The sequence below is a fragment of the Ammodytes marinus genome (genome assembly GCF_949987685.1).
Source record: "Ammodytes marinus genome assembly, chromosome: 10".
NCBI lineage: Eukaryota > Metazoa > Chordata > Actinopteri > Uranoscopiformes > Ammodytidae > Ammodytes > Ammodytes marinus.
In genome coordinates, this window is record NC_137214.1 from 8,017,765 (window position 1) to 8,039,556 (window position 21,792).

General features: G+C 41.8%; 1 protein-coding gene and 1 long non-coding RNA gene across 2 annotated transcripts; both read right to left on the reverse strand.

The window, feature by feature from the left end:
• Positions 1-114: 114 nt before the first annotated feature.
• On the reverse strand, positions 115-15,946 carry LOC307256142 (SLAIN motif-containing protein-like). Its single transcript, XM_080035027.1, has 9 exons — positions 15,683-15,946; positions 14,489-15,144; positions 9,352-9,488; positions 7,434-7,556; positions 5,021-5,161; positions 4,152-4,481; positions 3,344-3,487; positions 1,885-2,179; positions 115-1,090 (listed from the first exon to the last, which is right to left on the reverse strand). The coding sequence occupies exons 2-9, from the start codon at positions 15,133-15,135 to the stop codon at positions 1,036-1,038; spliced, it is 1,872 nt and encodes a 623-aa protein (XP_079891153.1). The 5' UTR covers positions 15,136-15,144; positions 15,683-15,946; the 3' UTR covers positions 115-1,035.
• A 3,180-nt stretch (positions 15,947-19,126) lies between these two features.
• LOC307256385 lies at positions 19,127-21,623 on the reverse strand. The gene is made up of 3 exons (XR_013845063.1): positions 21,501-21,623; positions 20,519-20,634; positions 19,127-19,628 (listed from the first exon to the last, which is right to left on the reverse strand). It is a non-coding gene; the product is annotated as an uncharacterized lncRNA (long non-coding RNA).
• Between the last annotated feature and the right edge of the window lie 169 nt (positions 21,624-21,792).

Below are 21,792 nucleotides of genomic sequence, written 5' to 3' on the forward strand. Positions count from 1 at the left end.
TAGGGTCTGGGATGAAAATGCACTTCAATTTAGCATGCATGGATTGAAATAGACAATTAATAATGCAATTATAGTTTCAGGGTAGACTTTATTTTTCATTTATATTACAGCTCCTAATTTTCAGAGGCACTCTGCATGAGGGTGCATAGCTATGTAAGGCACATGGCCTTCGTGCATAAACATCTTATCTTTAATACAGTGGTATCCAAAAGCAAACACTCATACCCCCTTTAGATATGCAGTAAAAATGCCTGGAAAAAACAGTACCTTCGATGAATCAAGATTACTTCCGGGATTAGAAAGAGTGTTGCAGCTGAAATGCACCTTGGCACAAACCATATTTTTCCTTGTTTTGTTTAAGTAAGGGCAGTGTGGTTTACAGGAGTTGCGTTGCTGTGTAATCAGAGAGCAAAATACACAAATACAACATACATGTAATGATAATTTCACAATGATCCAATCAAACGTACGTCAGTTCACACAGGTCATTGTCAGACACATGGAAGAATTGTCATATTGCAGTTATAATAATGTAAAGGCTGTAGGGATAAGATAACAAAACCAAGCATGCAGTACTCAGCACCTTCATATAGTCACAAAAAAAATAACAAACCAGCATTACCTTCATTTAAATCGTCTTCATATCAATTACATCAACAGTACAGTTATACAACCCTTAATATTCCAGCAGTTTCTCACAATACCCATAGAAAAATAAGTAAAATTGACACAAACAAATCTTCTGGAAGCTCTGAGTTGGTCCATATCACAAGTGGAGTGTGCATGTGTGCCTTCCTGTCCGCCTACACGTCCTCTATGTGTGGGTTGACAATGTTTCATGCGAGGGAAAGAGATGAATCCTGACTATGAATCTAGTGCAGCGGCCCAGAGCTCCAGTCTGAAATGGGGTGACCAAAGGTTGTACGACAGATTAGTGTACACGGTGTGCTGTGTTCTGTGTACTAAAAGAGGTAACCGGGGGAGAGTTCAGGTGAGAGCTGCAGCAGTGAACATCCTTCATCTCCGGCTATAGACTCAGTAGCAGCCATCCTTCCAGGCATCTTCTGGGAATTTAGTCATGCCCATAGACCTGTCAATAAAAACAGGAAGTCTCTATTCACACAAGAGGCCAAGTAATAACACATTGTAATAATCCAAAATGGCATAAGAACAAATAAATAAAAAGGCCACATTCCTCAATATCCTGACAATCATAAATAAATAGCTTTCTATAAGTAGTATAAGGGTCACGGGAGGGAGGGAAAAAATGAGGACCTTTTTTGTCAGTATGCTTTTCGAAGACAAATGTTTAAAATTAAGTGGGAATACATTTTTGTGTATAAAGAAATACAATGTCACAAATAAAGTTGACAGGTAAAGACGTCGGTAAAGTTGGAATTATGATGGATTGGAATTTCCTGTGTCAAGTTAAACGCTATGCAAACACAAACGATGCAACTGTACTCTCATCATAAGGCGGAAAATGGACTACACAACCTAATTTGTACCAAAAGTTGACGTCCCATGAACTAAACTAACCATATACTGCTCTCTATGTGCTGCAGGCTGTAAGCGCAGGGGGCGTCTAATACACTGAAGAGAAAAATATTCAATACCTTCATCACTCTTATACTGTACAGTGCAGTGCAGTTATTAGTCAAGCTTAGAAGACATCTGGTTTCAGTAAAAATGAGGTTGTAGCAAAGATGCATCATTTGTGTTTAAATAAAGTTTTGCTTCCAGCTTTACTGTAGTCTTGAACTGTATAGTTTCATCTCAAAATTGTATTTACTTTACTCTCAAAGTGCATAATAAAAATAAAAGATCCTAATTTTTTTTCTCTCCCGTGGTCCTAACTCTCAATATTTCCATATAAGTGCTCACCTCCTGGTGGGCTGTGAAAGTTTACTTCTAGTGGTAGCCGATGTTGTGGCCTGTCCTCGTCCCATGGCAGGCCGTACTGCCCCGGTGGAGGCTCTCCCTGGTATGTAGGATCCCCCATTGGCAGAGCCCGGAGACTGGACCCTTCTGCCGCCTCCTGCAGCCGGGGCTTGGACAACAGGCAGCCCTCTGTTAGGCTGACGACCAGGAGCCATGGAGCCCCCAGGAGGGACCGCTTTCACCGGAGCCCGCATGGAGAGAGGGGACTGGCCGTTACACAGACGACTATTAGCCATACCTTGAGTGGAAGAAATACACAGAATCTAAACCAGAAACTTTTATTTTTTATAGACGAGATGGGAAATCAAATGCCCCCACTTTTGGCTAGGAGGAGTTGTCTAGGGTGAGCAGAGCTGGATTATCAAGGATTCATATGTAGCAAATGAGTGAACATCATGTAGCAGTAGCAGGTGAGTGAAAGCAGGGGATCCCTGTACAACACCTGAGGTATTATAGGGAACGTGAAGGGTCAGGAAAGCATAGAGCAAAATGTGGGATGATTTATAGAACTCCTACTCCGATTTTTTTCAGCACGTTTTAACAGTTAATCTCCTCCTAAATGTATGGCATTGTATTTTCTAAGGTCTAACGAACACACATTTCCATTTGGTTGCTAGTAACAGTCTTTTTGGCACATTGCTAACATCTGTTGACCAGCTAAATATTGTGAAGCCAATACATTTTTTTAGAGTTGAACAATATATTTATTGAGTACCCATCAACCCAAGGTCACATCCCTTTGCTAATATAATTCTAGTTAGTTAGCTAGCTAGTTACATTTTTTAAACAGTTTTGGTTTGCAATAGTTTTTAAAAAAATGATCATTCCTTATAAGAAAGGTGATACATAAATATATAATTTCTTAAGGGCAAAAGACACCTTCCTGTTACAGTTAAAGGTGTACTGATTATAGGCTTAATGTGCCAAGAGTAAATTGCTGGTTATTTTTTTCATTTTACCTTTATTTTACCAGAAAAAATAGCTTGAGGTCAAATTACCTCTTTTTCGAGCAAGGCCTGGCCAAAATGGTAGCATTTTGGTTCTTAAAATACTTTTTGTTTGTTGTTTTACTCCAGAATATATTGGAATCCCAACCAAGATTAGAAAATAACTGGTTTTGATAAAACTGAAAAAATAACCCACCCTACGCATCCCTCGTGTGATCATGCATTTGTATCCTCCTGTGCAAAGCAGGCATACGCCAAGTGGAGGCCTAGTTATAAATATTCCAATTTTAAAGAAGGATCTCCCCATACATCAATCGTACCGTTCAAACATTACCTGTTGTCATGCATAGAAAGGAAGTAAGAAGGTAGGATAAAAGGGGCTTTAGGCCAGGCAAATACAGCTGACCCTTTGTAAAGGACAGTGGTGTGGAGCAGGTGAAGAGGGGAGGGGTTACCTGTGGAGGGGGAGTGACTCAGGTGGGACATGCGGTTGCCAGAGCTCTGGAGGTTAGCCTCCATGCTGCGGCTGTTTCTGACAGCCTCCAGGGAACGGAGGCTGGTGCGGGGGGCCAGGTTAGGCATGCTGTGCCTCAACTCCTCTGGAACCACACATACACAACACATTTAGTCTATCATCACAGCTTTGGTAGAACAAGAACCTCTGTGATGGTCTCTGTGATAGTCTTGACCTATGGTGTAATGAATTATAACTTGTTATTACACAGCACTGATATATGCTGTGTTCTGGTTGGTCAATCACAGGATTGACCGGTCCTTTATTTTATAAATAATGTCCGCTATTAAGTATATATATATGTATACTTCACTGTTGCTATGGACCTACAGATATCGTTCTGATTGATCACTTCCTGCTATATCAATCCGCTGGCGGATGTCTACAGTTACATACTACTCCTTCAAAAAACAATGGAATACTTTTCCAACATGACTCTGAAGGTATCAGGGATACCTTCAGAGTCATGGTCAATGTCTGAAAAGACTCCAGTCAAGATGACGTGAGTACGTACCGTTGCTATGCTAGTAAGTTCCCACTGTAGCGGACTATTTTTTGAACCAATAAATAACATTACCATTTGCAATAAAAGTGTTTCTAAACCAATAAAAAGTTAAAACAACATTTTGCTTCAATCAATTAATTAATTTGATTAGTAGCCGTTTAATAAGCAGGACAATGTATAGCGACAGGGTCACTCAGTGCAATTTACCCAATCCACTATACATTATCCCTTACTTATAGCATACCTTCACTCTTGGCAAACTTAAGCAGCTCTGCGCTGGGGCCCTGGAGGGAGCGTCTGGGTGTTCTTGTGCGTGGGGCCGCTAGTCGGCTGCCGTACTCCTGGCCGTGGTTGGAGGTGGATGGGGACAGGCACCGGGGTGAGCCTATTGGTGAGGGGGAGAAGCGGTGTCGTCTCGGGGGCACAGAGCAGAAGGCGTCCTCCTCGTCCTCCAGGCTGTAGCTGTCAAACTCCTGGTCGCTGTACGTGCCGCCGCGCCGCAGAGACTGCAGCGAGGCCGTGGAGCTACGCCGAGACGCAGTGGCCGAGCTGGAGGCATAGTCCTGCCTCAGACCTGACGACAAAAAAAAAGAAAGTTACTTATTTATTTCATTCAATTGATCTGAATGTTTTAAATTGTTGTTGTCTGTGTGTGTGTGTGTGTGTGTGTGTGTGTGTGTAAACTTGTTATGTATTCTCATTGTATATTGTGTATCTGTACTCGACGTCATTGTAAAAGAGGGTCACCCCTCAATTGATCTTTCGAGGTTAAATAAAGGTTACAAACAAACAAACAAACTAAGGTTAACTGAATATACAACAAGGCATGTCAAAAGGGACTTTATGGCATGGCCTGAAGACCTGAGACCAGCCTGATCTCACAACAACTTCACATTTGTTTCTCTCCCACAAATACAATCACAGAAAAAACTACTCGGGGCTTGAAACAGACGATCAACATAACTATCTGATGTAATGAGGTGTATAAAAATGCTAGAACTAAGGCTAACTGCTAGTTCAGTCTCTTTCAGAATACACTGTAATCAAACAGTAAAACACACATTGAGTATGTGTCATGTCCAGCACATCATTTTGCAGCACACCCTGACTCACTCTGTTCCTGGAGGCGAGCCATGATCTGGACATCAGTGAGGTCCTGCAGCTTGTAGCCCATGGAGATGGAGTCATCTGATGTGCTGAGCTCGCTGTCTATGGAGGACTGTGAGCTCAGGGCCGACTGCATGCCTGTCACACCTGACAACACAGGGAAGATTCCTACTCGTTACAACATGCTGTATCTCTCACATAAACCATAGCAATCTGAAAGTTTCCAGAAGTTGGAGAGAATAACCTTAAATTCTCAAATAAAAGCTGGTAGTGATGTAATGGCTTTGCAGTCTTGTAAACTTACAAAAGCAATGAGTAAAAAAATATAATTTAAGCTACTTAAACCATTGAACCCGACACTGCATAGCCAGAGGAAAATCCCAACACTGGATGATGACTAGCGTTCAAAGGAGTGCCTAATAGAATAAAGATGTCAGCCCCTCCAAAAATAAGACGTATTTGATTTTTAATATGAGGCCAATAGTACCGTCTAGATAGATGGGCCCCTTCAAGCCTTAAATGAATAGGAAAATGTCATCAACTATGTGATAACTGAATTGCAATAGATTAGATGCCAATGGGTGGGAGCTGTCAAGACTCTGCTCAGTAGATGACAGGGGCTGATTGATCAGGCTCATACAACTCTATCGCTTCAAGGTAATAGAGCTCGAGTAGTGCATGATGGAAAAACTTGAAGTCTAAAGAAATTCCCCCTACACACACAGCGCTGCCTGTATCAGGATACATTTAGATTGAAGTTTCATATTGACTATGTTGATTTGCATTTTTATGCAAATGACCAGAATGACTCAAAAGCCAAAAGTTGAGAATTTCAAATGTGGACGAATGTTTGTTTCATATACACATTCATTGGTATGTTTAAACTCATTAAAAACACATCTCTTCCGCCTGACTTTATTCACTGCAGCCCTTTGCCCCCAGCAGCGTAAGTCTATAAAAGGCTGATGATGCCCAGGAAAGCTGTGTGGGCAATGGGCATAGTGTCCCTGCCAGCCATGTCCGTCTAACGCTGGCCTTATACTGAAGCAAATGGGACAAGACAACATCCTTCAGGGGTATTTGGTTATGTAAAAAAAAGTCTGGGATTAGATTGGGTCATCACCGCCCACAAGCCAAGCATATACAAGTTCATGCAAAGATTGTGTTATTTACAGGGTTGTTTTTTGTTCACAACAGCACCAGCATGGTTGCTCCCTGCACGGTGAGGTGCCAGATAATGTGAGAATAACAACAAGAGTGCAAAGAAACGGGAACAATCACCACAACGTCAAGTTAACCAGCATTACAAGTGTCACACAGGTTAGCATGGTCAAACACCTTCAATATGCTGTGCTTCTATCCACTGGAGTGTAAACCACATATACTTTACATAACTGATGTGTATAGTACACTAGTGTAACAGATGGGGTTTTTCCCATTTGCCAGGCAAACACTGTTTTCCGTTCATTTCAATACAACATGAAAATCAACCTAAGATAAGTCAACATGCTAGAGAGAAAGGTGATTCAACAATATTACGTAGGTTTGTATTATAGAATATTCAATTATTATCATAATGTGTATATTCTGGGTTATTTTATGTGTTATAAAAGATAGTCAAAAGTAAGCCTTAGGCTTCTGCCTATTCCTTTAACAGTCAATGATTGTGTGAATGTAATTGTTTTAAATGGATACAGTGTATGTTGATTTTTGTATTTATTTATTTCATATTCACACACATTGAAAAGTGTGTTCCTTTAATTGTTCCTTATATTGTATGACCGAAATAAAATGAGTAAATCATTTATTCAATGGGATCGTTCTGTAGTGATGTGACTGAACGTTTTGAGGAATGGGAAATGTGTGTAATGTTGGGCTGATGATACTTCAAAATCTGCAACACAAGTGCTGGCTGACAAACAGACATTTGCCCTTTCATGATGTCTCTATTCACTTGTTCCTTTGTGACAAGGCAGTCCAACAGAATGTACTCTGTGATATCAGACCTTTCCACAAAGATGAAACCTTACACAATGTTCAATGCCTTTCTCAGACAAATGATTTGTGGATTGTAATACAGTGAATGGTAAACCATGGCTGCCTGGCAGACATAAAGAATACATCTAGATAACCATAGAACAATGATTAACAGCAATGTATAGTATATGTGACATACTGTTAACCGGGGTAAAACATGCAACAATGCAGGAATAGTCTTTTCAAAATCACCATTCACATCCCCAAGAGGAAACGTTGTGGATGCATTAGTGCGCACACACACACACACACACACACACACACACACACACACACACATGTGAACTGACCTACATCCTTACAGTAAAACTGACGTCAATCCCAATGTTGTGTTGAGCAGAAAAATGAGGAGAGCCCGGTGTGTGTTAATGTCATGCCATACCTGAGCTGCCACAGGTTAGTAGGGATTTGTTAGTTGATTTGTGGTACCCAGGAGAGATCAGGCCGGGGCCAGCCGAGCCTGCCTCTGCTGATGGGCTACTGTACATGTTCCTCCATCGAGACGCTGCAGGGCACAGGAGAGCAGTGGGGTTAGATGGTCACAGAGAGGAAGATGATGCACACATGACATGAAGAGATAAGACATACATCAGAAGATACACACTTTACAGCCTCTAGATAACCTGGTCTTAAATAGTCAAAATCCATATATGATATCAAGGTACGGTGTCTCAAGTTGAATTTTTTTTTAACAGCTTTTTTACTGTCTAGAGTCTGTTTGCATTTGACAGAACTGTGTGGGCATGGCTGTATCAAACATTGTCCATGGTAACAGTCGATTTGGAGAACCTTTGGTCAGAGAACTGCCAGTTTATCAGCCTGACAATATCTTTAATATGGATTGATAAATGAAATATGCTTAACTCTTTTCATATCATTAGAACGATTTTGTGGATTTCTTTAAAGGAACGACATAGAGAGACACACAAAGAATAGCTAAAGATGACTGTGTACAATATAAATATTATGGGCATGGCTTTAATCAGCGGTAAATGCCCAGCTGTTGATCATAGGCACATAGACTTTGTGGGCGTCTCCGTAGTGCACCTGCTGTTTTGGTTTGATGTAGGCGCAGCAGCGCAAAGTGCACATCCTGATGGAGGATATATAAGAAAGGTTTGGCCATTAATGAATAACTGGTCTCATCACTCTTAAACAGCTGAGCCAACCGCAGTGACTCACGGCCAGTTGGCTTCTGTTGTCCAGGAACTCATGTTGCTGTCTGGCTGCAGATATGCGCTGCTGAGTTCACATTGTGCCGCTGTGCACTATCAACAAGCAGATGGTGCTGTGGTTTTTTTGACAGTTAATTAATGATTAAATCATATCTTCCAATTTGTCACAGCAGTGTGTAGTTGTTAATGCATTTCAGGAATAAAACATTCTTTTCCCCCCTCAAAAGTTGGATAGGATGCTTTGACAGCGTTGCTTGCATAAATGGGCAGAACAGAAGTGTGTGTGGGATTATTTTGTAGCAGCCTGGTGTCAAAGTAAAAAGCAGCTGTGCAGGACAGATACAGTACTTTAAGAATATCTCATTTGTTTAAACAAAAAAAGACATTGTCTAGATGCCTCTTTTAAACACATCTATTGGGTAAAGGTGGAGTCAAGATAATAAATAATAATAATAAAATTCTGGTAACGCTTGTTTCAAAATCACCTTTCGTCTACTAAACCCAATAAGGATTCATTTTTCTTTGAATCATTTCTACTCGTTTCATACCCCGTTACTGCTACTGTAACCCCTTAGTCTCTGCAGTTTGGCTAAAACATGCAGCCGTTTTAAAAAGGAGAGCTGACCCACAGGGGAGGGAGGGACGGAGGGACGGGGAGTAATCCAACCCGGCCTGTGTGACTCCATGTAGCGCTGGTGTGAATAGCTGCTGTGTTGTTGAGGTTGTGCAGAGAGCTGTGTGAGCAGGATACATTATGTATGGGCTCCATTTGGCTGGACACTAGCTGCTGTCCACACGTAGGAGACGTACATCAGTAAGGCTTTGTCGTTAGGCTACCACATGCACAGAGGAGCTGAGCAGTAAATAAGATACAGCAGTTTAACAGGGGGAGCTAAAGAATGTGTCATTGTGCTGAATTAGGGGCCTTCATTATACATTTAGGCCAATGTATCTAAAAGCAGTGACATGTGATTCAAGGACCCTCTTACCGGTAGTTTCTCCTTTTTTAAATTAAATGTTGCTAATGTTAAAAGCCCCATTTTGGCATGAATAAATACTTTGGTTCAGGCATTTCAAAGAGTTGAATGCAAAATAATTGTATGACTGTGTGTGTTGAAATCATACTCTGGTCCAAGCGGTTGATTAGGGTCCGACAAGCGATCTCTGTCTCGGGGCTGCGCTGGTCCAGGGCCTGGCGACACCACTTCAGTGGAGACTCCGGGCCTTGATGGGCTACGTGCTTTTTTGGAGACACGTACAACCTGAAGAAGAAATGGCACACAAGAAGAAAAATATATTATTTCCCAGGGAAATGAGAGCAATGCGGTAAAAAGGAATTGAGAGAGTTAATACAGAGCTTGGAAAAAGGCAGTTCAGGGCTGAAAAGTTAAGCCTAAGCCACTTCTTATTTAAAGTGTGGAGGTGGAATATTTGAAAAAAACTAAAAAAACAAGCTAGAGATCAATGTGGATTACTGTGAGGTATGCACTTAATAGTACTGAGAATGCTATGAGAACGTTTTCACAACATACTGTACAACATAGGCATGGCTGAGCACAGGCAGAATACAACGCCCAAACACTGATCGTTAATCAAACAACTAAAAGAGAAAAGATCCCACATCAAACATCAACCAACCAAATCTGTTTGTATAACATGAATTATGTAATCAGACAGTCATAATGCATCAGTAAAGGTCTTAATCACAGCCTTAACCTACTTCTCCAACATGAATCATAAGATAAATACTTCTTTGCCTGGTCTATGTGAAAACAGGACACACAGAAGCCCCTTTTACACAGAGATTGCGGCATATTGACGGAACAACATCACTCCAATATGCCGGCTTTGCTTGCTTCTGTGTTATTTACACAGAACCAAGCAACGCCGGCCTGCTGGCGCATCAGTAGCTCCTTTTACACAGCGCTCCGGAATGAAAGAGGTGCTTGTAAACAGCGTCAGGTGTGACGTAAACATTTAGCACCGCGCCGGTCAGCTGCTTTACAACAACAACACTGGCTGGTGAATTGAGAGCAGAAGTGCTGGAGCTTGCAGTAAGAGGGCCGTATTTTACTGTCCCCACGATGTGCCAGTTGATCTCGCTACGCGCTGAGTCCAACATCACTGGGACTGTTAACCAAACTGACAAAATCAATCCGCTTCACCTCTTCACGTCTTGAGTTGTGTTAGCAAAACAGTAGCTCTGTGGCTAACAGCTGAGCCGGAGCCTTCAATCAGCTGAAGCAGACAGTCTAGCGGGGCGAGCAGACTATTCCCCCGTTACTAGGTCGTATCCTTGGTCGTTCCTATTTACTGGCGTACTACTACTACTACCATCAAGCTGAACAAGAGCCCTCCGCTGCGCGTCGGGCTCCTGCTTCAACTTGTCGGTCTTTATTTCTAGCAAGTGACCCGTTCGCTATACTTTATCCCTTACTTAGCCTAGCCTAGCTTTCCCATTGTACAACTTCTCCTGGGCAGAAATAGACTCATACACTCTGCAAAATGAAGCGCGGGGGTTTGGATTGAGCAACGGACCTCATGATCAGATAGATTATACGCCGTTCCTTTTATTTGGTGATTTTTACGGGACATCAGGCCGCCGTGATTAATGTTAAACACACGTCCTTCAACTGCTAACATGGTCGCATGTTTAGAACGTAGACTATGGAACGTCAAACGCCCCCCTGTTCCGCAACAACAAGCTGGAGCATTTAAACAGAGAGGCGGAACTGATTGTGTCGGGAATCTTACTACCCCCCGAGGTAGTAAAATTCCCGGAACAATCTCTCGCACCTTTCTTCCCTCGTTCCGCAACTGTCGCATTTATACAGCAGGGCGGAGGGCCGAAAGGCCGGCATATTCCCGGCTTTCACTGGCTGTGTAAAAGGGGCTTCAGACTACATCCACAGTCAAGGGGAAATATCTTTATACATTTTACATGTGTAGCAGCAAATATAATGTAATAACTGTCAATAACGTAATAATTTTTCACTTCCTTATGCCAAGACGATAATGTTATAACACCAATGACGTAATAGAATGTCTAAACCGATAACGTATTATAACTTTCTGCTTTAACTTCATTGGCTGGTTGTTACAGAATTGGCCAAGTTTAAAGAAATCATTTAGAATGTAATAACTGGATCCTATAATGTAATAATAATAATACACCTATATAAGTTAAATTTCAGTTCGATTCATAAGCCATCAAGTATCATCCTTCTCTTTCAAAGCTAGAAACCACATATTGCATTCACCAACAACTAGCCCTGGCACTGGTTTTTATTCCACCACACATTGTGACCATCTGATATCCACACTTGACTCTGTGTTTCCGATTGGCTCCCTCTGACATGTGTCAAGTGTTGCCCCACCGAGAGCAAACAGCCGTTAGTCCACCACAAGCTTTGAAGCTGCTGTCACATAGGGGCTGATCCTTTGACTGGGCTGGACAAAAGACCCTGGACAGACAGACACACAGACAGACATACAGGCCGGTTCTGGACCAATCAGCTGCAAATCATCTTCCCATTGGGCAAACACAAAAGGGAGCCATTTCCCACTGGGAATGAGCAACAATACAGAGAGCAAGATTCAGGTCACACACATCCTGCCAGAGAGCACAGTTTCTGTGTGTGTGTGTGTGTGTGTGTGTGTGTGTGTGTGTGTGTGTGTGTGTGTGTGTGTGTGTGTGTGTGTGTGTGTGTGTGTGTGTGTGTGTAGGCGGGGACTACTTCTTTCATACACACACTGTGTTTGATGTGGAATATTGATGTGGTCTGCTTGCGTTTGATCCATTCACATCCATGTCTTTTTGTCACAGATTGACGCCAGGTTTTTGCCATTCATGCAAGACACAGTTCTGCAAGTCTTATCATAGACATAACTCCTAATCACATCACTATCATCACAATTCCACAGCCTGTGTGTGCTCTGAAAAAGGAATCTAGTGTTTATACACAGACTAGGCTCTGTAAACTGGTAAAAAAAAAATAAAACAGTGTACACAATAGTACGTACAGGTAGTGGATAGTGAGGAAATATTCACGGATTTTGATTAAAAAAAAAGTGCTTTTGACAACCAGCATTCTCCAGGCTAGCCGACTCCATCTTTAACAGTAAAGAAGGAAAGAATGGTGCATCCTTTTACTAGAATAACTTTCATGTATGTCTGAGATAAAGTGTATAGTAGTATTTCAATCTTTACTTATACACCAATTATATAACAATTGTAAATCAACCCAATAGTTATGATAAAGAATACAGTTGTTCTTCCTTTCAGTATTGTGTTTGACCACAGTCATTGAGTGATATCACAGAGGCAGCGGTTGGATAACTTTCATTGAGGCAGCGCAACTGCAAATTAAGGTTAATCCTGCCCGACAGTGGCAATGTGAGGAGGGTAATTTAGGAGGTTATATTAAATGTTTTACGCCCGTGTGTGAAATCTAAAAGGTCGGAGGCAGCATTTGGCTAAACTTAAGGGTTTATGAAGTAATCTGCCACTGGTAAACAAAAACATCAAAGAGAAAAACTGGTCACAAGGTGTACAATCACAAGGCAATTCTGACTTCAATAGGGAGGGCTGGAACTTTGCCTGTCTGGTCTGAAAATCATAATCACATGTTCTCGCTTGTACATATGAACTCTCTTATCCTATGAATAAAAAACGAAAACAACAATAGTGTTTTTAAGGTATCCACAGTTCCAGTGTTTCTCCGTGCTTGTTGCAGTACGGCCTCAGTCACAGTGGGGCCCCTCGGGTCACATGCTGTGCAATCCCACCCAAAGCAGTTTAGCCATGTGGCGGCCTCCAGTTAAGAGCAGATTAGATTACGATGCTGGTAGGATTACTGGATGTTTTTGGCTATGATAACCCTACAGAGCACATATGGTATGGCTAATGATGTGAAACTAGGAGGGGAGAGGGGGGGTCATGAATGGTCTGGCAGTTAATAACCATGGCTCAGCTGCTAAAGTAGCCATTAGGAACAATATGCTACTTGTTTATGGCGATGCAAAGTGCACAGTATACACACACATGTCTAGACTGATTGCTGGCATTAAATTAGCGTGGCTTATTAGTATTTAGCCCTCTATTACTGTTCCTATTGGGTTATTAGGAGGAAATGAGCAAAGTTCATCATGTTTGGAAAAAAAAGAAAGAATTTTGAAAGGCTTCCCCCTGACCTGCATTCAGAAATAAACTAATACAAATACACCTAACTTTAACTCACTGTTTAACAGGGATGAGGGAATTGAGATTTACACCGGACATGTCAACAAAAATAATACAAATAATCATTATTTTTAATAATTTTCTGAAACAGTGATGTATCCCACATGAAACAGCCTGAGGAGAACAATGCTGGTGCCTGCCTGTAGCCTTTTTATTGTTTGTTTGGTTTCGGCTGGCGAATAAGAAAGAGCTTTGTGTTCATTGCAACCTGCCAAACAGGAAGCAGATAGGTCATGCCTGATGTTTACCATAGGCAAGAGAGAGACGGCTAACACACCAGAGACGAGTTAAGAGAAAGTGAGAGACAACCTCTTAAAAGCCTCAGACCTTCATATTCAGATGGTACACCGCTTCTAAAATTGTTCACTGTGACTGTGTGCTACTAGCTGCTGGTCACGTATACTAAATAATTTCCTCCTAATTAGTAAATACTCTTGAGTTAGCAATTATAAAGCTTTGAAAAGTACTAGAAAAGACTCAGGAGAAAATAAGTAAGCGTGATTTTAAATCCATACAACCTAATGCTACATCACAGCACAGAGTCACTGCCCTGGGGGGAGCGACACACTTCAAAATCAGAGGTTAAACTAAAACAGTTTAATTGACTCATCTGGCTTAAAGGGCTCTTCTACCTTCTGACAGGCAAACAAGACAAGATGACGTCAGTGATTATGGAGAACGCTTGCTGTCAGACAGTGAAGAGTGACAGTGAATATCTCCTCCCTGTCCTTTACTGTGTGCGTGCTGGGAAAAAATTAGCAATTATAAAGCTTTGACCATACCATCTTATACCATCTGGTGTGAATACACAGTACAGGCTCTGTGAACTTGTATAAACAAAGGGGCCCACTGTAGCTAGCAACATACCCTTACAAGAGCCTAGGCTGTGTAATAACACTGGGTTTGTTTTTTCAGCGCACACACAGTAAAGACAGGTCGCAGATCCTGAGTAGATATTTATATAATGATTATTACTATAAATACATATATAAAAAGAGAAGCTGTGTGATGAAAACCTACCAGCTGTCCTCGCAGTCCACGTCTGCACCGTCATCCTCCAGATCTAGGACATCCACCTCATCCAGAGCGGACTGGTCCACCCCGGAGTCGCTGCCCGCCAGTGTCTCTGACTCGTCATAACTTTCCTGAGAGGGGCTCTCTGGGGTCTGCCCCTGGGAGTCTCCCCCTCCGTTAGTGCAGGTCAGGGTGAGAAACCCCGCACACGGACCCCTCTCCACCTCATCACCCTCCCCGTCCTCCAGCCGGTTGGCTATGGGCAGAGGGGACATGTCTTCACCGCTGCTGCTGTAGCTGCAGTCCTGAGGCGGCGGCGACAACAGCTCAAAGTCTGTGCTGCTTAGCTCCTCCAGCTGTTGGGAGTCGGTGGTCAGCCCTTCACAAGCCTGGTTGATGTTGTTGGCTGCGGCTGTGTGGTTGTTGTGTATGATGGTCTTGCCCCCTCTGTTGCGCAGGGTCTCGTTCTGGACCTCCAGCCTGCGGACCAGCTCCTGCAGCTTCCGGACCTCCTCCAGCTCCTCCCCTGCCAGCTCCTCTTGATCCCCCTCCTCCTCTCCCTCCTCACACCCGGGCTTGGTGCTCTCCATGAGGCCAGCTGGACAGCCATGGTCAGGCTGTGGGACCACACTACCACTGTCCGGGACCACCATGCTCCTATGCTATGGGGGGAACAAATTAACGTTTATTTACATGATGATAATATCAGCACAGCAGGTTTATATTACACGCACGAGCCCACGCTTTATACAGGATACATGCACGCTCACGTTATGTTGCTGAATTCACCAATAAGCAGTGAAATGAATGGACTGTTCGCCGACAATACAACAGAACCTCCACACATTGTAACTAAAAACAAATACAAATGTTGACAGTAAAACATGTCCCCAATCAATTACAACACATATAGAAAGCGTTTCGTCGTAGTCACGTGCAGTAGTAACACTTGTATTAACGCCACTGGTGCATTAACAAACGTTAGCCGATTTTCAGCTCACAATGTGGTGTGTTTACATGACGCCAAGCACTCATTTGTCGTCGTAACCTAACGTATCTCGGCAACCTGCAAATAACGCCGTTTCAATGGCGCTGTGAACCTGCAGCAGCTCCATTCATACATGTACATTTGAACACTCTTATGTTGTTAAGGTTAGCTCAATAGCTCGGCTAGCGTGCTATCCTCAAAAACAAGCGTACCGGTGAGTGAGCCGTGTTGTCCCAGTTGTCCCCGCGAGCTGATGACTGAGGTCGCCCGCCACTCAAGAGCTCAAACTCCTCTGGGAACCAGCGACTGCATGAATGAAGCGACTAATTACCACCCCTCGAAACGGTCCTAAGCTTGATAAATGATTGTCAATGCACCGGGAAACTTCTCAGCCTGCTAGTCCATGTCCTCTTGTTGTCGCCAGGGCATCGCCGATATAGCGTTCATCACATTGCTCACTGCTAACTAGCTTGTTGATGGACTTTAGTTAGCCCTGCTGTGAACACAAACGTATCCCCGAGTAGACCTGCAGCAGCGCTCGCACCGCCCACTACGGGGTTTCCCTGTTATTTGGCGCCACCTATCGTATAGATATGACACTGCAGTACGTGTATAATTTTGTAATCTATATTATGGACATTGGAGGTCGCTGTTAACATTTTGTAGTAGTCACTATTGCACTATTTGAAGTCCAATAGTGCATGTTTGCAATGATTGATGCCAGTGGTTTGCCAATTTTAAGATGATAGACTGCCATAGAGAAGTAGACTATTAATAGAAAGAAAGAAAGAAAGAAAGAAAGAAAGAAAGAAAGAAAGAAAGAAAGAAAGAAAGAAAGAAAGAAAGAAAGAAAGAAAGAAAGAAAGAAAGAAAGAAAGAAAGAAAGAAAGAAAGAAAGAAAGAAAGAGTCCTTGATTTACTTTTTCAGATTTAGGCCTAATGTTTCAATGCTCTTTCTTAATTTGCACCATTGTACACAAATAGAAAAGGAATTATCTGAAAAATGTTGGCAAAAACAGAAAAAGGGAAAGTAAATTACAAAATATTTTGTGTCAAAATGTCAACAATTAATGTCCTCAGTTCCCAAAGGCTTACTCAGTGTTGGTAAAAGAAAGGGTTGCAATTTTCCAATTGTATATTTGTGTATATTTACAAAAACAATAAAGTTTATGATTTTAAATAAATAGATATGATGTATTTGTACCGTTATTTTTTAAATACATGCACAAAAGGATTTGAAATGTTCACATTCTGTTTTATTCACATTTTACACATGTCCAAACTTTTTCAAAATTGGGGTTGTTTTCTCAATTTCATCATTTTCTAATCCCATTTTAAATATCTCTTTGTACATTTACACTCACACATGCACTCCACACAACTGGTTGGATCCACAAGCATTGCACACTCCTTGCTTCCAGACGTCACGTAATAAAACCAAATAACACACACACACACACACACACACACACACACACACACACACACACACACACACACACACACACACACACACACACACACACACACACAGTGCCTTTCAACACCCTCAACACATAATATGACAATGTACTAGGATTTCCTGCTCGTTTCAGTCTTGTCTGTTTTATGTCCTGTTTTTTGCCGTATGAAATGTGAACACACGTACTGTTATGTCCCTCACACAATATCATGTCTTTCACTTGTTTTGTCCTGTGCCGCATCACTTAAATATAGATAGAAGTAGAAAATGCAGGATAGTGAGACTGCAAAAGAAAAACTGTTAAAGTTATTTTCAATGTATGTTTAGTAGTAGTACATTATAGTTTTAGCAGTGAGCATTTCCCAAAAGGTAGTTTGGTCAAATGTGTCCTCATTGTAATGTGAAGTGTTTATTTATTTTTTGCCGGGGAACATGCTCTTAAGGAAGTAGCGATGGCACTAAAAGTTCCTGTATAACTTGTTTTGGGAGAGACAATGATCACGTTCACTTTTCACAATGTTGACCCAGGGGGTTGCAACATGCATACAAGAAAGCAGGCAAAACAGGACATGGTAATGGGTTGGTTGGTCAGTATGGGGCTCCTGGATGACTTTAAGGACATGCCTTTGTAAAGACCTTTCATATTGTTTAGCAATGTCTTATTGTTCTGTCTCATCTTGCACCACAATCTCTTCCTGCCATCTAGTCTGTTGTCAGTGTGCCCAGTCAAGCCTGATCCTGAAAGCTCCTCGTGAAAGACCCCCAACATGCATAACAATTCTTACTGCAGATTGATGAAAACAATCCTCCAATTATCTTGACAACTAATTTGTTTTGTCATGATCTCTGAGTGACATGCTTCCTTTACTGCAAAGGACTACCTCTCCATAACTCCATCATTTGAGTAACTGAATGTGAAGCCAAGCAAATGGGATGGCATTGAGTACTTCTTTGCCCTCAAGTACTTGCATGCTGCTGCAGGTGCATGTTTCAACAGGCCCGTAGTGGAAAAACCCAGCCTACTCTATCTTAAGCGAATGTGGGGAAGAAAAAAATACTTGGCTCCACTGATCCATGTGATGCAGCCGTCCTCCCTCAATATGGGCTTTCCAAAGTGCATTCATACTGCAGAGACAATACTCCTGTCAACATGTTGCTATACGTTTAATAAGATGCATTACACAGAACGTGTAAATGTGACACCCCTTGCTTTGGGAAACCTAAGTTTTCTGACAAATATAAAAAATGTCATTTTGGCATTGTGGAATGTGCACCAGCTGCAGCCGATCCAGCACTCCCCTTGTCTTCGGTAGGATTGGGCAAGTTGTAACGCGACTCGAAGGAGGTGTGTACTGGGTGAGTAAGAGATTCACTCAACACTTTGTAAATGAAGTCATATATATCTTGCTCATGAGCCAAATTGAGCATGCATGGACACAAACAGGGATCAATGTTGGCCTACTATTACTAATATCACTCAAGATAAGAAACTTGGATGTCAAAATAGACTTGAATTTAAGGCTTTGTTTTACTCAGCCGAACATTATCAAGTATCAGGAAAGGGAGTGTCAACAAACTAAACACACTTTGGTGCCATTATTAACGATAAGCTTACCTTTGCTTATCACAAAAAGGGTCTGCAACTTAAACCTACATTATAATACTGCACCTCTATATCTGTTCATATTGTTCATAATATATCCTGCATATGTTTACAATGCTAAAACAAATTTAATTGCTAACAGCTGGCGTTCTTATAATTGGTGAGCATATAACTTCACTGTTATTACTTAGCCATTTACTTTGTTGTTGTTTTCCAGCTGTTTAGTCATATCGTGCACACTGGAGCACATTTGTGTCCCCTTGAGCACTATAGGGGGCTGCTAAAAAGCTTGTGAAGGTGTTTTTCTAGTTTTATAGGTAGGCTAGCCGAGGTATATGGTTTCATATTTCAGGCATAGTACGGAAAATGTGATTGGAGAGCTGCACTAAACATTCTGTTAGCGCTTGAAGCTCTGACAATCAGCTGTTCTAATAACTGCCCTGAGGTATGGTGGGGAGGAAAAATACACTGTCCTACTGTTTAATTTTTGTTTGCCACTCATGGTTGACACTTACTTTGACCATGTTCAAATGACATTATACACAATCTTCAAATTTGAATACAATCTACAAATGAAACCCAAGCAAAACATCTTTTTAACACGTCCATTTTTTTATTAAAGCAAAAATATCCTCTTTTGTGTTATTTGGTAGAACATGTGCAGAATAACATTTACAGGCATTCTCGTGGTATAATTAACAAAGCAACACGTTTGATCGATATTCCATTAATACAATTATATACTATAAGCTTTTTTTTGTAAACCGAGACCCTGTCAAATCATTATCTTGCCCCCCCCCCCTCCCTCTTTTTTTAAAAACAACATTGGAAAAGCACAATAAAGCACATCCATTGCATGAATTTACTTGGGATTACAGATAGATCTTTCCACATATCTTTTTACACCCAACCACCATTTTCTAATGAAAGACAGCGGCGAGGGGGAAACAGAGGCAGAGGTCCAGGTGATGAGTAGGAGGATGATTGATTGGATGAAGAGCAGGGTCACAGGGCAAGGCCGAAGGAAGGGAATCCCGACAGGCGCATTTCAGTTATTTATTCTCCTTCGCTTGTTTCTTCTCCTCGTCGATTTCTGTGTGGGGATCAAGAATTAGGAATTGTGTTAAGGCATTATTTGTAAACATAACACTCCTATATTCATCCATTTTAAAACCCAAGCTTTGATGTAAACAGCACAGAACAAGTATAGGCAAGTAAGATTTAAATAGTTGACTAGACAGTAGCCGAGGTGTCAAGATGGTTCTGAGTCTCGCCAAAATGACCATGTGTGTTCTTTTGACTGGAGTTGGAATATTTTAAGAAGCACTCATAGCAACTTCAGCACTGCACTTCCTCAAATTGGGGAATCTTGCAAAAGACACAAAATTAATGGCCAAAAAACCAAGGCGTTAGAAGACATACAATAGAGATATCTCAAATGTTAGTGTCTAGTAATGGGTCCAGTTCCCAAAAAAATAACACCACTGGATCCTCAAGGTCCCATAATGCAATTTAATAGCGTCATTTATTAGACAGACGGCAGCCAGACCTTCACACTCCACGCACCCAGTTTGTGTCACAGGCATTTGTTATCCGATAGTAGTCCGACCCGATAACCCCCTGATAACTTCACTTTGAAAGGCTTCAGGATTTAGACAGCTCCTTTCTGATAACAATCATTGTCACAGGCTGTCACTGTGATCCCAATGAAAAGTTTGACTTAACTTCTTAAAATCTATCACTCCTGTGCTGCAATGCACAAAGTGTAACCGAAATGTCTAACGGCTTCTCAGGTAGCTGGGTGTGTACGTGCTGTTAATCAGTAATGCCATGTTTGCAGTTGCCTTTCATAGTGAAAGACAGGGAGGAGTCCCAACTAGTGCAGAAGGTGGAGCAGGAGGAAAAAAAAATGGTGCAACCTGGACCAAGGTGAATTTATTTTGTTCAGAGCTTATCTCTCTTTTTCTCTTTGAAAAAACCTACCGGCCTGAGTTGGTATATGGTTCTTTTCATTTGTGTTGGTCTTCTTCAGCTTATGCTTGTCAAACGTCTTCACCTCTTCCTTGACTGGATTCTTGTCACCCATGTTGGAGGATTTTCTAATGAGAGACAGAGAGAGAGAGAAAGAGAGAGAGCGAGAGAGAGAGAGCAAACAAACATGTTGATACAAATCAAAGCATAACAATTATCACTGTCAACAGGGCATGACTAAATGATAAAATAAGGCATGAGAAGGCATTGAAGATAGAAGATTAAGCTATTGTCATTTTATCTTTTTATTTTATGATGTTATCTGCAGCACATGCCCGCACAGGTAGGCTACACACATCAAGCCCCACCTCAGTTGAAAATAAAAGTGCGTGGGAAAAAAGAACGACTGTTAGGGCGTGACATATTCCCATGAGATATTTTAGAAAAGACGATCAAGTTTTTTTTCTGCACAGCTTCTGCTTGTAACACCACATTATAAGAGTAATTCAATGCTGCGCTTGATTTTAGAGGGAGGCAGTGACTGGTACATGAAGATATCATTCCACCCACAGCTACCTGCGTTATCAGAGGGCTGCAGAGCTTTCAGGTGGGTGCGTCATGTAGTCAACCAAATAAGGATGTGACAGGTGAACATTGCGAGTCGCAGGTCCGTTTAGGAAAAATCAAGTCATGATGGAAAGTCAGACATGTAGTGAAGCATAAAGCGTGTAGAGGAACGCAGCGCTGCCAGGCAGGATAGCCTACCTATACACACATCCCGCAGTACAACAGAGTGATCAGCATAACAGTATCCCGTCAATACTGGATTGGCCTATCATAAGCGTTGCATAACACCTAGGCCTATAAGCCCTTGATACATACACATCGTTTCTTAAAATGAATTATGATATTTGCATTACATAATATTGCAAAAAATGATTGATTAAATTCGAATAGCTGAAGAGCAGAGACCACTATCAGAAACACATTTTACCTGGTGCAGGAGCGCGTAGTAAGAATGTCCTTTACAGGTGAGATGCGTGTGTGTGAGTGTATAATCTGTGCAAAGCCAACTGTTTAAATAGTGGCCACACGCCCTTGTGAGCGCCAACATGAACACATACACGCTGGCTCTCATTGGCTCCAAAAGCTCGGGGAAGAATTTTAATTGGACACGCTCGATTCCGGTCCTCCCTGAAATATAACAGGCTGCCCCTTGCACATAGCTGCCCGTGCATGTTTTGCAATGTTGTAATCTCAGGAATCATTCGTGTACCTGTTGTAGG

Bases quoted from the DNA above. Each gene is read 5' to 3' on its own strand.
- LOC307256142 (XM_080035027.1), bottom strand. From the start codon at position 15,135: ATGGTGGTCCCGGACAGTGGTAGTGTGGTCCCACAGCCTGACCATGGC. The intron at 9,489-14,488 runs GTAGGTTTTCAT...TTTCTTCTTCAG, and splicing joins GTGGACTGCGAGGACAGCTG to GTTGTACGTGTCTCCAAAAA. The intron at 3,488-4,151 runs GTATGCTATAAG...GTGTGGTTCCAG, and splicing joins TAAGTTTGCCAAGAGTGAAG to AGGAGTTGAGGCACAGCATG.